The 15,411-nt window shown below is 39.5% G+C and overlaps 1 protein-coding gene across 2 annotated transcripts in view; it reads right to left on the reverse strand.

Moving 5' to 3' along the window:
* The window catches only part of LOC134224752 (uncharacterized), a 128,662-nt gene that overhangs the window by 38,434 nt on the left and 74,817 nt on the right, over window positions 1-15,411 (reverse strand). For both annotated transcript variants that reach the window (XM_062704308.1, XM_062704307.1), the window contains exon 2: window positions 1,065-3,126. In XM_062704308.1, coding sequence (XP_062560292.1) covers window positions 1,065-3,126 — 2,062 coding nt within the window. The remainder of the gene's footprint in view (window positions 1-1,064; window positions 3,127-15,411) is intronic.

The following is a 15,411-nucleotide window of genomic DNA, read 5'->3' on the forward strand; positions in this document are numbered from 1 at the left end:
AAAGGTGGAAGCAGCACTACGAGGAACATTTGAATGGCGCTGAGAGTACAGGCAGTGAAAGTCAAGGCAGCGGAAGAGATGAATACGTCAGTTCAGCGGACGATGGAAGCCAACCAGCCCCCACCTTGAGGGAAGTTAAGGATGCCATCCAACAGCTAAAGACCAATAAATCAGCTGGTAAGGATGGTATCGGAGCGTTGGATGGTTGCAAGAATGCCGGACAGCAACCCTGCAAAGATGGTGTTCGCTTCCGGACGAGACGACGTGGAGCGCAGCGAGCAAGATGGGCAGACCAGGTGCAAAACGACTTGGCGAGCGTGGAGCGTATTCGAGGATGAAGAGATGCGGCCTCGAACTGTGTATTGTGGCGTCAAATTGTTGATTCAGTGTTATCTGTTTAGATGTAGACTAAATAAATGAAAATGAAACATACTCAGTTTAGTTTAGTGCTAATAGGTTTGAGCATTCTTGTATAATGACCCTACATGGGAACAATCCCGAGAAAAGTTTTTGGAGATTGGACAAATCAAGCTTCCGAAAGATATTCAATTTGCAAAAAAGAGCTAACCGCGGTGGAGGTTGGTACTCGGATTCTGATGGCTTTTCCGCAAACGTGACCTTTAAGTGGTCTTGTTGTGTAGGGGTTATCACGTCTATCTAGAGAGTAGGAGGTTGAGAGTTCGAGTCCCTCCAAGACACGTGGATTCTTTTTCGCAAATTTCATATCAATTTGTCCATATCGAAACGTGTGCTGTGCATATGCACAGCAGCGGTATTACAATTTATGATTTTCTATTGAAATGATAATATTAAGAAAATTATTTTCGGCTTTTTAGTGGAATATCTTCAATATCTTGAGTGAATAGAACTTATGCTAGGTACTTTTTAACATGGGAGTAAAGGCAAATTACTTCGACCCCATTTACTCAAAAGGGTCTTCCCGTACCGAAGTACGAAGTTGGGTGGATTTAACTCACTTTTGTGTAGTTTAGTTCTTCCGTGTATAAACTCAAATTTTTACAACAGACGAAAAAATTAAACGATCAGTTAGTTATACTACTCACCTGACTTACGATCATTTAATGTCGAGGGTTCACAAGATATCTTTTGTTGAGTCTCTTCAATAGCTTTTGTAGCCTTCTCGTTAAATGGTTTAACCGTGTTTTTTTCTGGTGTAATTTCGTCACGAACTTTCGCCTCTGCTGATGATTGTTTAATATCATTCAATATAGAATCTATTCCATGTTGGTTTTTTCCCTTAGTTTTATGGGAAAATATGTCTCCATCAAAGTCGCGTGTATTTGTAGATGAGCATCCTAGGAAAGGTTGAATAACATTGTTGCAATCTTCATCAGTTGTAATGCTCTGCTGCACTCGTGTCTGTATGTCATCTTGCTGAAGAATGCATTCCGGTAGATTTTCGCTGATTTTGATCGTATCCTCGAACGTTGGGCTTTTATCTCCAGAATCAAAAGAACGAGGCGAAAAAGTTTGCTTTTCACTTTCCTTGATTGCTTCTGCGATTGAATTATCTGACACAGATTTTACTTTTGTTAATGGAATAAGTTTGGGTACGTCTGCAGCGGCTGGCAAAATGGGTTTCATGAGGATATGAAATTTGTTGGCAGCACTATTGACTGCTGAATTCGGTGATGAATCTAAGGGTGCGACCGTAGTATTCAAGGGGATTGGATCAACACCGGGATGGACCATTTGACGGAGGTTTCCGAATAGACTAGAGGCAGTGTCAATTTTGATTACGTTAATCGATGCAGGTGATTGATGAATAGATTGGATCGAGGGAGTTTGCGAACGAAGCCCATTTGATGAGCATGGAACAAGGGGTGGAACCGGCAGTTTTGGCGGTGAGGATGCCGCGTTTGAGCACGCTTCGTTTTTTATTCGTAGTTGGGCTCCATTTAGAACGACATTATAGTTATTAAGCTGTTGTTGTAATAATAAATTATTTATATAGAGCTGCTGAGGTGTGAGTAGAGAAGGACTTAGAAGTAAAGGAACCTGTTGCAGCATTGGCTCCTTTTTGATATCCACACAGTTTTCTGATTTTGGTTCTTTTTTTATTTCCACACCGTTCGACGAACATCCTTCTCCGCTGAATTCATCTTTAATGGCATTTTTTAACATTGGTTGGGACGCTGTGTGCTGCTCATAGGGCAGTAGTAAGGTAGCGTGAGCAAAAATGGGATCTTTAATACGGTTATACTCCGAAACTTCGATGTTTAAATGCTTCATTACCAGTCTCATTACTTCGTCACATTTTCCGTTAATTTTGAGTGTTGACACCTTGTCCTTCGGTGTCCACTGAAGATTGACTATGAAAAGTTTGGGGCGTTTCTTAATCGGTCTATCAGTGGCCCAGAGAAAAGTATATTTCCGCAGCACTTTTAGGCTAGAGCCTAGGCATAGAATGGCATCAGTCTTTTCGGTGTGAGGTGTTGCACCCGCCCAATTTAATGGCCACTTTAATTGCCCACGTTCACCAAAATGAACAATTGTGTCAATTAGTGGCTTTCCACACTTCCTACATCGACGATTAGTTTTATGTTTGTGGGTGGATGTGCGTTGTGTTGTATCAAAAAGCCGCCAATATTCTACATTTGGTTTGCAGTTGTTGCATACTTCGACATACATATTGCCATGAACTTCCGAAAGGCAAAACCTGGGCAGACCTGATCTCAAATGCAATCCGTCACAGTTTTGTGAAACTACATGCTTCAACATGCCTCTTCGATGCAATTCGAAAAGTGCCATGTGAGTATATGTCGGATCCGCCAGAGACAAGTCGTACTCACCAATATCTTTACCTTGTGCCAGCAGTGTCCAAATACCTTGACTACCGCGGTAATCTGGTATCTTTGCCGAAGTACTTATACCTGCTCCCGTATAGACTAATAAATGGTTTGACTTTGCTATAGCTTGAGCCAATTTCAATGCCTTTATTTCTATCTCCTCGGGTTCATCCTCCTTTTCAATCATACGTTCTTTATAGACCACCCTTCGTTTCCTACGCTCCAAAATTTGTTTCACCAATGTCTTATGGTTTCCAAGTAACCGCTCGTCATCGCCGGTGCGTTTTGATTCGATCTTGTTCAGAATTGAAACGATCTGAAAAGGAACAGAATTTTATAGTTAGTTTTTTGTTGGTGCTGGTTGTGGTAATGTGTATAATTGTTTATGAGTGTTATTATCGAGTATACGTTATCAGTATTATCAATTCAGTGCAAATCCGAATTATAGCCGCTAACAAAGTTGGATTTTTCTCACAATTCGTAAGTTAAACCTAACTTCGGAAGTGGTGCACTGTTTTCATTTGGTGATGTGCTATACAGCGCGCTACTTCCGAAATTAGGTTTAACGTATGGATTGTGAGAAAAATCCAATTTCAATAGCGGCTATAATTCGACTGAATTTACTGAATTTATAATACTGAAGTTGTCTATGGTGTAACTGTGTTAGGCTGTGAACCATTCCACCGATTCGTTTAACTTTTAGTTAAAATTTGACAGTTCGATGGTTATTTCGCCGTGGTTAAAAATAACCCTGCTCCGGAGCATGGTTAGATCTGACAGTTCGATAGTTAAACTTTGTTCGCGAGAAAATTGGCGCTATTAACTATCAATCTGTCAAAACTCAAATGGGTCGGCTTCGGAGTAAAATTTTAACCACGATGGGAAAATAACCATCGGAGTGTCAAATTTTAACTAAAAGTTAAACGAATCGGTGGAATGGTTCACAGCCTTAGAGTGTTGCAATCCCAGTAGTCATTGACTTTGAATAAGGGCATCTTTAGTAATGTTACAGTTATAGTTATATTGTCTATCCGGAATAAATTTATACCGCTTTTTATACCGAAGTTGGATTTTTCTCCAGATACAGGCAAATTTCCCAACTTCGGAAGTAGTGCGCTAGATTCGCCTAAAGATGCGCTAAACAACGCATCAATTAGTTTGACAAATAAAACTTCGGAAGAAAGTTCGGTTCGGAAGTCCCTACTTCCGAATTCTAACTTGGTGCTACACCGACAATATTTATTTCCCGAGTTTGATCAAGAAATCATAAAACATAAAACTAAAATTTTGAACTGAAAACTTTGTTTACACAGAACGCATCCCCCATGTAAAAAAAGAATCGGGTGTATAACTGTAACATTACTAAAGATGCCCTAAGTTACCATAGCAACACATGGCAAATCGTAGCAACCTGTGGTTTGAACATCTGAAATATTTTTTCATTAGTTGTTAGTCATTCATTCTAACCGTCGTTTTAATTTCACTCTGCAAAAGGTTATTAGCCCAGCATGTGACCATAGCCAATTGAAAAGTAATTTAGTTTAAACAAATTAGTTGGACGGAAATGTTTAAAAACGGTGATGGAAGTGGACCTGGATTGCCGGCCGCTGGAGCCGCAGCCGGAGTGCCGAATGCTGGGAGCGGACGGATTAACGCGATCGCTTTGCCAATCATCGAGAAGCTGAAGGGTCGCGAAAATTATGCCACGTGGGCGTTCGCGATGAAAATGACGCTCATTCGCGAGGGTACGTGGTACGCCGTGTCGCCAACACAAGGGCAAGCAATCGACGACGATGTCTGTTTGCGGGCGCTGGCCACGACGAACTACAGTCTCGTCCAGGACGCTAGGAATGCCGAAGAAACTTGGGAGCTGTCCATGCTTCCAAACGATAGGAAGGCTATACGGAACAAGTTAACATATTCGAAGGATCGAGGTTCGGATATAGTTGGCTATACGGATGCCGATTGGGGAGGAGAACCGGATTCCAGGAAATCCACTACTGGATACGTCTTCACGTTCATGGGAGGAGCTGTGTCTTGGAACGTGAAACGGCAATCATCGTGCGAAGCGGAATACATTGCGCTTTCTGGCACTATACAGGAAGCCCTTTTGCGGCACCACTTCCAATCGCAGATATTTGGTGTCCAAGGGATTCCCATCCGGTGTGACAATCAATCAGCCATCTGTTTCGCACGGAACCAATCGTATAATCCCCGGACGAAGCATCTAGACATTCGGTACCATTTTATCCGAGACGTTCTAGAGCATGGAGTTGTCGAGTTGGGTTATGTGGCACGAAATAGCAGCCTGCAGTGCAGATGTGTTTACAAAAGCCAAGGCGAATCTAAAGTTAGAAGAGAATAAGAGGTTGATTGGATTCGTTGCTTAGGAAGGAGTGTTGCAATCCCAGAAGTCATTGACTTTGAATAAGTATCGACTTGTCCGTTATGTACCCTCTGTTATATAATCTAAGTTATCATAGCAACACATGGCAAACCGTAGCAACCTGTGGTTTGAACTGATTTTTTTTTTGCCCTTCTCGTACAACAAAGATGTACCAGAAGGTTAGCATTTCACTCCAAAAGCCAAATTTTGATAGGAGGCTCGGAGAACCATAGTGTTATATACCCATCGACTCAGGTCGAAAAACTGAGCAAATGTTCGTCCGTGCGTGTGTGTGTACGTGTGTAGCCCTGGGATTTTTTTCACATATAAGGACTTGACCGATTCGAGTTCAATTAGCTTCATTCGACGGAGAAACTTTCCTAGTTGGACACTATTGTTTTTGTTTGCTAATAACTCATGCGGTTTGAATAATATTTCTATTTTTCTTTTAACAAATACGCTGTGTACATGCACACTTTTAATCATTAATCAAACCTGGGTAGGACAAAAACTGAATTTTAGGGACTTTCCGGAGGTCCTCTTGGATTTCAAGAGATTTTTTCGGACATCCATTCATAGATCATTTCCAAGAAGCATGTCTTCAAAAATCTCTACAAATTTCCAGAAGTGGTTATGGATTTCTGTAATTTAAAAAAAATAATGGTTCCAATAAATTATCATTAGCTTCTAGGAATTCTTTAGTACCGTTGTCGGGGTGACAATGGCAGGGTTGTTACTGAGATCCTGAAATATTTTCCGCGCCGACTAAAATCAAATCCGCGCCAAATCCGCGCGATCCAGATCTAAATTCTAAGCAAATACACGTTAAATATCAATTTTTGTATAACAATTTATTGAACGTCTTCTCTTGAAGTTCTTTTTTTACAATATTACTGATTTCAAATATGATTTAAAACTGCAACATATGTTCGTATCAAAATGCTAATAGGTCTAATAAAACCGCAGTAAGTATTACAACCCTTCTAAATGGCCTTATTCACCTCTAGAAGTACTGAATCTAAGGGAACAAGAACTAAACAGTCAAAACTATTTGCATAAGCACCGCCTTTTGGATTAGGGGTAAGCCAGAGTAAACGCGACGCGACAGTGCAATTTGACAGCCTGTTGATAATGATTGTTATTCTTTTAAGTGAGTCGCGTCGCGTCGCATCGCTCGTCGCGTTTACTCTGGCTTGCCCCTTAGATGATGGCTTTGGCATGTTTTGTTCCGTTATTGTCAGGGTTTTTTTTGTAGATTCATCCCAGAAATTTCTGCGGGTCATCCTCCGGAAATTCTCCCGGAAACTTTCTTAGAAATGTTTGCAGAAATCCAACTTCCCTTGAATCAGCTGAAGTGCAGAAGTCGCTACAAATTATCTGTGGGAATTCCTCCGAGTATTCTTACAAAAATTCCCCTGGGAAATTATTTTGTAATTCATTTGGGAATTTTGTCGTGAGTTCAAGTAAATTCTCCACAAATAATCTGCGGAAAATCTTCAGAGCTTACTTGCAGAAATCCCTTCATGAATTCCTACGGAAATCGCTTTAGAAATTCTTGCAGAAATTGATTTGTGACTTCCTGCGGAAAAACTCCCGGTTCTATTTTTGGGCACTTATTAAAGAAATTTCTGTGATCATCGCTATAACTCTTTTGTAAATTCAAGGCGGCATTTCAATTTTCTATAGTCATTCCTGCGGTCACCACTTCAGGAAATTCATCCAAAAATGGAATTACAAAAAAAATTGACAAGATGAAAATTGGTGTTCATGTCCTTCAAAAAACATGGTTTGTGTGCGTCATGTTTTAGAATGGATTAAAAATGACAACAAGTGGCGTATCTCTCCTCATAACATTTGTTTAAATAATGCTTGAGAGTGTAATGCATGCCATGAAATAAGGACTTGGACATATCCGAAAAATAATGTTAATAACCTTGAAACGTAAATTTGTTCTGAACAATATTTGCAAATGAAAATAAAGCCCATCTATAGATAGGCATCAAACTAATTTTCAAATAAACTTTCTTAGATTTAGCATTTAAATCCGCGCCAAATCCGCGCGAAGCCCTAAAATCGTTATGTAAATCCGCGCCAAATCCGCGAAAATCGCGCAATCCGCGTAGTCGGAACAACCCTGCAATGGGTCAAATGGGGGTGAGAATGGGTCACTGTTTCAACTACTAAGAATGCATGTAGAATAGATTGAATGTATCTTAGGGCAAAAAGAATAAAATATAAGAGACCTTTTTAAACGATTGTGCTCTACGACCTCCAGACTGTGAGAGCGATGACCCATTATCACCCCCGATGGCGGTAATCTTCAGAAACATCGTTATGGTCTTATGAGAGTTTACGTTTGTCCGAGAATCTTTCAGGGTGTTCAGTACTATTAACGGGTTTTCAGAATTCTCAAGAATAATGATACTCCGAATGTCTTCATAGGCTTGCTATCACCCGAACAAGAGAAATTGGCTCAATAATACAATAATAATTCTGTTATTAATACCATACTCTGTTATGAACTAGCCCTGCATAAGAGGTAAAATACCAAAGGAATAATACCAAAAACTAATATGCACAATACTTAAGCCATAACAAACTCAGTTATTAAATTGAATTATAATACCAAATGCATAACCAATTATTATTCGTTTGGTATTGAAATACCTAAGCATGGTATGCCTCAAGTATTTTGCATATAAGTTTTTGGTATTATTTTTTGGTATTTTACCTCTTATGCAAGGCTAAATCATACCAATTTCTGTTATCGAGGTCGTCGCTCCTGCTCGAGCACACATCCGGATGTACTACAATCATTATAAACATATAAACTACTTCATTTTTGCATATTTCTTGTTTAGTTTATCTTTCGGAGATGAGCTCGGCAGTCTAGTAACTGATGGAAAATACATTACATAATGTGGCATAGACTACATCACTTTTCTAAGTGAATCCTTGATCTATACTTCTGTTGCAGAGGTACACGGAGAAAAGTGAAAAAGCTTATTAGCTTAAGGTGATTATAGAATGAAGCCCGTGGTGAATTTCAAATTCACCACACGTTTAACGATATGCATTTCCAAAAGCCCAAATCTGGCGTAATAGTTTTCGTACAGTGCCGAAACTTAATTTATGATTGTTCAGCATAACTAAGCAAACTATCTTCCATTATTTCAGCCCCATACGCGTTATGGTTCTTTCATCTCGTGCTCTTAAAAAAATATTGGAAAAGCACGTGGTTTACAAAATGACCGATTTCTGGCTTCATTCTATAATCACCTTAAATTTTAATATTTTTATAGCTTTTATCAATTTCAATCCTTACAACATATATGGAATAACTATTGCTTGCTTTTATGTTAAGCCTTACTATGCTTATCTGCACTTTATTCCTTTCTATGTTTATTGCGTTAGAGCCGTTAAACTTGGGACATTACTTGTCACGAGAATATCAAATATTCTCTCGTTCCAAGTGAGTTCAACAGCCATTAGCGAATAATCACTGTGGTGATTGGTGCTTTAATCATCTGGATGCTCATACTTATTAGTTACGGTTCGGACTGCACGCATACTATATTACTAGCAACCCTATAACCAGAGACCGGCGGAGTGAAAAACTGACGAAATGGCAACGTATGAAAATGCATGAAATCGTTTAAATTATACTAGCAGCACTTGAACTTTTTGCTTGCTTCTTATGGAAGCAAAAAGTAAACAAGTCGAATTGGAACCGCTTCTGACGGTTCGATTGGAAACAAGATGGCGTCTTCGCCGATCTCTTATTCTAGTATTTCTATATATTACATCTGTATGCGGCACACTGGTTGACCGGTGACCAGCGGTGCTATACAGCTCAGTCAATCAAGCTGCTAGTCTTTTATACACTCGCGTGATGACCACACGTGACTACCACAAGTGGCGACGAGGAAAAAAAATTGTTTCATCCCAATCGGAAATATGAAAAAGTTAGTTTTGTTTGTTGTGAATTGAATTAAGTTGTCATTATCCAAATGGGAATAATCAGTGGTTGATTTGTGATTTATGATGTACAAGAAAGTGTGAGAAAAACTCAAAGGTGCAGCCCAATCGGGTTGTACGCAAAAGTGACGTAGGACTACGTAGCTATTTGAATTTGATGGTATTTGCCATAATAATTTGTGTCGTTTTATTTACATTGAGCAAACTGCACGGAGGCCAACTGAATCAAGAAGTCGAATAGTTGTTCCCAGATGGATGGACTTTGAGTCTCTAACCGTGGAATTAACATGACTCAGGGACATCACAATCCTTACTTTGCCACGTATGCTTACGTACGCTTCTGATTCTGCTTATTTCTCCTTTATTTTGGCCATTTTTGAGGATGGTGTTCTCCAAAAAGGTCTTTATACAAAAGAAGGTTGATCCGACAATCCGATATGAACTTTCTTCAAAGTGCAAAACTGAATCGTAACTAGCAAATTTGATAGAGCGGCGGAGGGATATCTTCTTCTTCTTCTTATTGGCATTACGTCCCCTGGGACAGAGCCGCCTCGCAGCTTAGTGTTCATTAAGCTCTTCCACAGTTATTAACTGCAATGTTTCTAAGCCAGGTTACCATTTTTGCACTCGTATATCATGACGCTAGCACGATGATACTTTTATGCCCAGGGAAGTCGAGACAATTTCCAATCCGAAAATTGCCTAGACCGGCACCGGGAATCGAACCCAGCCACCCTCAGCATGGTCTTGCTTTGTAGCTTGCTTTTTTACCGCACGGCTAAGGAGGGCCCCAGCGGAGGGAGATGATGCACTTAATTTGAACGGATGGAATCACTAACAGCAACCAAGCTACCACGCCAAACCCGATGCCACCGAAACAGTCCATTTTCGCAATTAACTCTTTCTTTTCACAAAATGTTGGTCCTGAGAAGAACCAATTTTCGTTTCCCAATTCCCATTCCAATAACTAACTGCATCCACTCGCTTGTCGACACCTTGCGTTGCAACTGTCCAACCGGCACTTGATGATTATTCGCTAAGCCTCTAAAGGTTGAAATAAATGTTCAGCATTGCCACACTGCCACCCACTTCGTGTTGCTATGTCCGCTCCGCTGCATCGAATGTCGAACCGTTCTCTGTGGAATCCGGATCAAAATGGCTCGCGCGTGCCGAACAGCAGCTTTCTTGTATTTAATAAATTAAGCCCGTTAGCCCCGCCCCTTTGTGATCTGATATGGGTGTGAATATAATGTGCACTCATAACGAATAATGAAGGGGCGGGGCTAATGGAATTACTTCATTAGATACAAGAGAACTGCTTTTCAGCGCGTGCGAGCCATTTCGATCGGGATTCCGCAGACAACGGACCATTCGACGAATAACAAATTCTAAGAATCCTATGAAATTTTCTCGCAAGATTCTGAATTTGGTTATGAGATGTTGGTTATCCAAAATGCGTGATGTTGCGAGAAATAACAGCAGAAATTTGACTCAAGGCGAAGTTTCTTCATATTACCAAACATTATCTCTTGGCATCTGTTTGTCCGAGCGACGTTCACCGTTGGGTAATTGCTGTAGAAAGTTTCCACTAAGGTGGCGTCTTCATTGATTTTATACAAAATCCACCATTTTATACAAAAGAAGGTTGATCCGACTATGCGAAATAAACTTTCTTCAAAGTGCAAAACTCAATCGTAAATAGCGAATTTGGTAGAGCGTCGGAGGGAGATGATGTAGTGAATTTTCATGGATGGAATCACTAAAAGCAACCAAGCTACCACGCCAAAACCGATGCCTATGCCGCTCTGCATAAAATCTTGTTCAAACTGAGGATTAAATCCAAACCCATAAGTGATTGATTTTTGATGTCTGTGCTAGTGATGCATGTACGTGATTGGTTCGTTTAACTATTTCTAAACTTTTTATCAATTTTCGATAATAAATAGTTGAAAAATAGTATTTTCATATAAATACAAAGAAGTGTTGACTCATCCTTGATCGAATGGTCCAAAAAAATTGAAAATCCATCGAGAAACAGCTGAGATATTAAAGTTTAAAGTCTATCATATTTTCGTGACGGTCCCCGATTTTCGCAATCGTAAAGTGTACCCCAATATAGAAAACACAGACGTAGTCCTACGTCAAAAAAGCAGCTGGTGTTTGAAAGAATTCCTTGCAAAAAGTGCGTTTCAGGTGTTATTTTGAAGAAAAACAAGTGGTTTACTGGTTTAGCCTAGAATGCTGCTGATACGGAATAGGTTTAGTGCTTATAAAATTGATTGCTAATCGTGATGGTCAGCGTGCTAATAAATATAAAAATTCTCACGCGGTGTACTGTTGAGACATGTCCGGTCTTGTTTGGCTTCGCGCTTCGCGTTGGATAATAGGTGTGCATTTTGTTCACTGCCATGTGTTGAACCATTGACGTCGAGAGCTGACGGTCTAGTTATTATTGTGTTACAATGTGTGAGCCGTTATAGTGCTTCAATGAAAATGACGCCGATTTAGTTACAGAAATACAAACGTAAGTCGTGTTTCACATATTTATTTCCACAAATAAGAAAAATCCTAATATTTGATGAATGGTACATTGAGTATCCATTGATGCATACATAATGAAATAAAGTTGTATGATCTAGCGAAGTGTTTTTGTTCAGAGCTATAGGATTAGGTCGTTTGTACCATTAAACCTGGTTTTGTTGGTAAAAGCACGAAAGGATGGGGGATGTGAGAGGATGAGCAGTGTTTATAACTCATCAGATATTTCGTTTTTTCGTGCATAGCGATTTCTTTCGAAAGTCTGCAAGTGAGCATTCTTTGCTCGTGAAAATGAGTAAAAATTACGATCCCTAGATAATACACATTGACTGTAGCAAAATGATGTATTCAGAAGATATCAAAAAAAAAAAAACAATTAACTCTTTTATATGGGATTGTGGTATTTTCCACAGCAATTCGAATACTTGAACATTAATATTTCAATAAGGCAGCAGACCTACTTGAGTAACGAAAAATGCAATCATTCATAATCATCAAGTTGTAATATTTTTGATACGAAACTAGAATATAATGAACTTACGGTTGAGGATAATATCAAATTTCTTATCAAGTTTTGAATGATATGCACATCAGCATGAACCTTCTTCTCTTCTTCTCCAATGGTTCAACATTCCAACTGGAACTTGACCATATAGTAGTAGGTATTATGAATCAGGTTTGTACTGTTTGGTTTGTAAAACCTTATCTTCGAAGAGTATATGTCTAGCAATATCGCATTAGTTAATAGTAATTATCTTCCGTGTATGCTGATCTGAGATCTTCGGACATTCTTGTAATAAAACGGATATGGGTGTCATAAAATAATTTATAGGCTAAAACAATGGATGTAAACTCGTGACAATAATGTAATTTATCTACCTACACTATTACCAGACTTATATTTCAAAATAATAACATAAAGTTTATAATAAATCGATTTTCGTTATTGACGATTTTGTAATACTTCTAGAAGCAACATGTCCTCAACTAGGGTATTATTTGAACATTAACATATTACATATACACCACTGTTATATTAGCAAACATGTTCAATTTAACCCTTTTGTTACCGACAGGGTACCCGGGTACCTTTTTCGTTTTCAAGTGATTTTTTTTAGGGTTCTGAACATCGTAGGAAATTGAAACTCCGTGACATCTTCATACTCGGCGAAATTCAGGTTTGGGTGGTATGAAAATAAAAATCCAGTGAGGGGGGGCTTGGGGAGGGGCGTCTGAATATTTTTACCCCGTTACGTACCGACAGGGTACCCGTGTACCCACGTTTTGGTATGACCATAACTTCGTCAGTTTTCAACCGTTTTGGACGATTCCGTTTGCTATGGATTAAGAAATTCATCCTCTATCCGATCCATGTCACATAGGACCGATCCGAATTACCTGGTTACCGGAGTTCCGAATTTGCAAAACCATGTCTCAAAAATGGAGAAGTTGATCTTATAGAATTCAAATGATGATTTCTTGTATTCCAAGTTACCAGTCTCGTAGAAAATTCGAGGATTATGACTTCCCAACGTATTAGGACCATCTGATCATATGGACTCGGAACGGACATCCCGGAATAGGTTCCCGTGGGCCCTATAGTGGCCGCAAATTCATTCGGAAGAAACCTTGGCAATATGGGTATCAAAATTCTTGAAATTGTTTCAGAAACATGTAATTCATATAGTTGAGACCATAGGATGGATATCAACCGGAACGGTCATCCTAGAACAGGTTCCCGCAGGGCCCGTAGGGGCCAAAAACTCATTTAGAATAAACCCTGACAATATGGGTATCAAAATTCTTGGAATTGTTCCGGAAACATGTTTTCCATGTAGTTTAGACCATAGCATGGATACCAACCGGAATGGTCATTCTGGAACAGGTTCCCGGTGGGCCTAAAGTGACCATAAAATCATTTGGGAGAAGCCCTGGCAATATGAGTATCAAAATTCTTGGAATTGTTCCGGAAACATGTTTTCCATGTAGTTGTGACCATAGGATGGATATCAACCGGAATGGTCATTCTGGAACAGGTTCCCGGAGGACCTAAAGTGACCATAAAATCATTTGGGAGAACCCCTGGCAATATGAGTATCAAAATTCTTGGAATTGTTTCGGAAACATGTTTTCAATGTAGTTGTGACCATAGGATGGATACCAAACGGAATAGTCATTCTGGAACAGGTTCCCGGAGGGCCTAAAGTGACCATAAATTCATTTGGAAGAAACCCTGGCAATATGGGTATCAAAATTCTTGAAATTGTTCCGGAAACATGTTTTCCATGTAGTTGAGACCATGGCATGGATATCAACCGGAATGGTCATTCTGGAACAAATTCCCGGAGGGCCTAAAGTGACCATAAAATCAATTGGGAGAAACCCTGGCAATATGGGTATCAAAATTGTTGGAATTGTTCCGGAAACATGTTAGCCATGTAGTTGTGACCATAGGATGGATACCAACCGGAATGGTCATTCTGGAACAGGTTCCCGGAGGGCCTAAAATGACCATAAAATCATTTGGAAGAAACCCTGGCAATATGGGTATCAAAATTCTTGGAATTGTTCCGGAAACATGTTTTCAATGTAGTTGAGACCATAGGATGGATATCAATCGGAACGGTCATTCTGGATTAGGTTCCCTTTTGCCCTATAGTGGCCACACATTTATTTAGAAGAAACCCTGGCAATAAAGGTATCAAAATTCTTGGAATTGTTCCGGAAACATGTTTTCTAGATAGTTGAAATCAAAGAATGAATATCAACCAGAACGGTCATCTCAGAACAGGTTCCCGGAGGGCCTAAAGTGGCCTCAAACTCATTTAGAAAAAACCCTGGCAATGTGGGTATCAACATTCTTGGAATTGTTTCGGAAATATATTATCCATAAAGTTGAAACCATAGAATGGATATCAACTGGAACAGTCATCCTGGAACAAGTTCCCGAAAGGCCTTTAGTGGCCACAAACTCATTTAGAAGACACCCTGGCATCAACATTCTTGGAATATTTTCGGAAACATGTTTTTCCAATAAGATGAGACTGATGCTGGGTCATTAGGCCGAATTGTTATTAGGTTGAATGACAAGTGAGGATTGAATAGTGAGAAATGAGCAGTGGAAGTGGAAAGTGAAAAGTGGAAAAAGAAAAGTGAAAAGTGAAATGAAAGAAGTTTTAGTCGTTCTTTTTATTTTTGTAAATTATTCAGCAAACAACAATGATCATTATGAAATAACTTACAGCGCCTGTGGTTTATTATAAATCATTTCTGAGTACCTGTCAAGATTTTTTAAGTCTTTTTGACAAGAAATAATGGAAAAAGAAGATAGTCATAGTTTCTTCTAAATGAGGGGCCCCACGGAAACCTGTTTGAGAATGACCGGTCCGTTGTCAAACCATCCTATGGCCTAATAACCCAAAAGATCATGCTTCCGAGACAATTTCATGAATTTTGATACCCATCCATTGTCAAACCACCCTATACTCATCAGATCATGCTTCCGGAACAGTTTCATGAACTGTGATACCTATATTGCCAAGGTTTCTTCAGAATAAGTTTGTGGCCACTTTAGGCTCCACGAGAACTTGTTCCAGGGTGACCAGTCCATTGTCAAACCATCCTATGGTCCAATTATTTATCAGATCATGCTTCCGAAACAATTTCATGAATGTTGATACCCATATTGCCAGGGCTTCT

The sequence above is a fragment of the Armigeres subalbatus genome, chromosome 3 (genome assembly GCF_024139115.2).
Source record: "Armigeres subalbatus isolate Guangzhou_Male chromosome 3, GZ_Asu_2, whole genome shotgun sequence".
NCBI lineage: Eukaryota > Metazoa > Arthropoda > Insecta > Diptera > Culicidae > Armigeres > Armigeres subalbatus.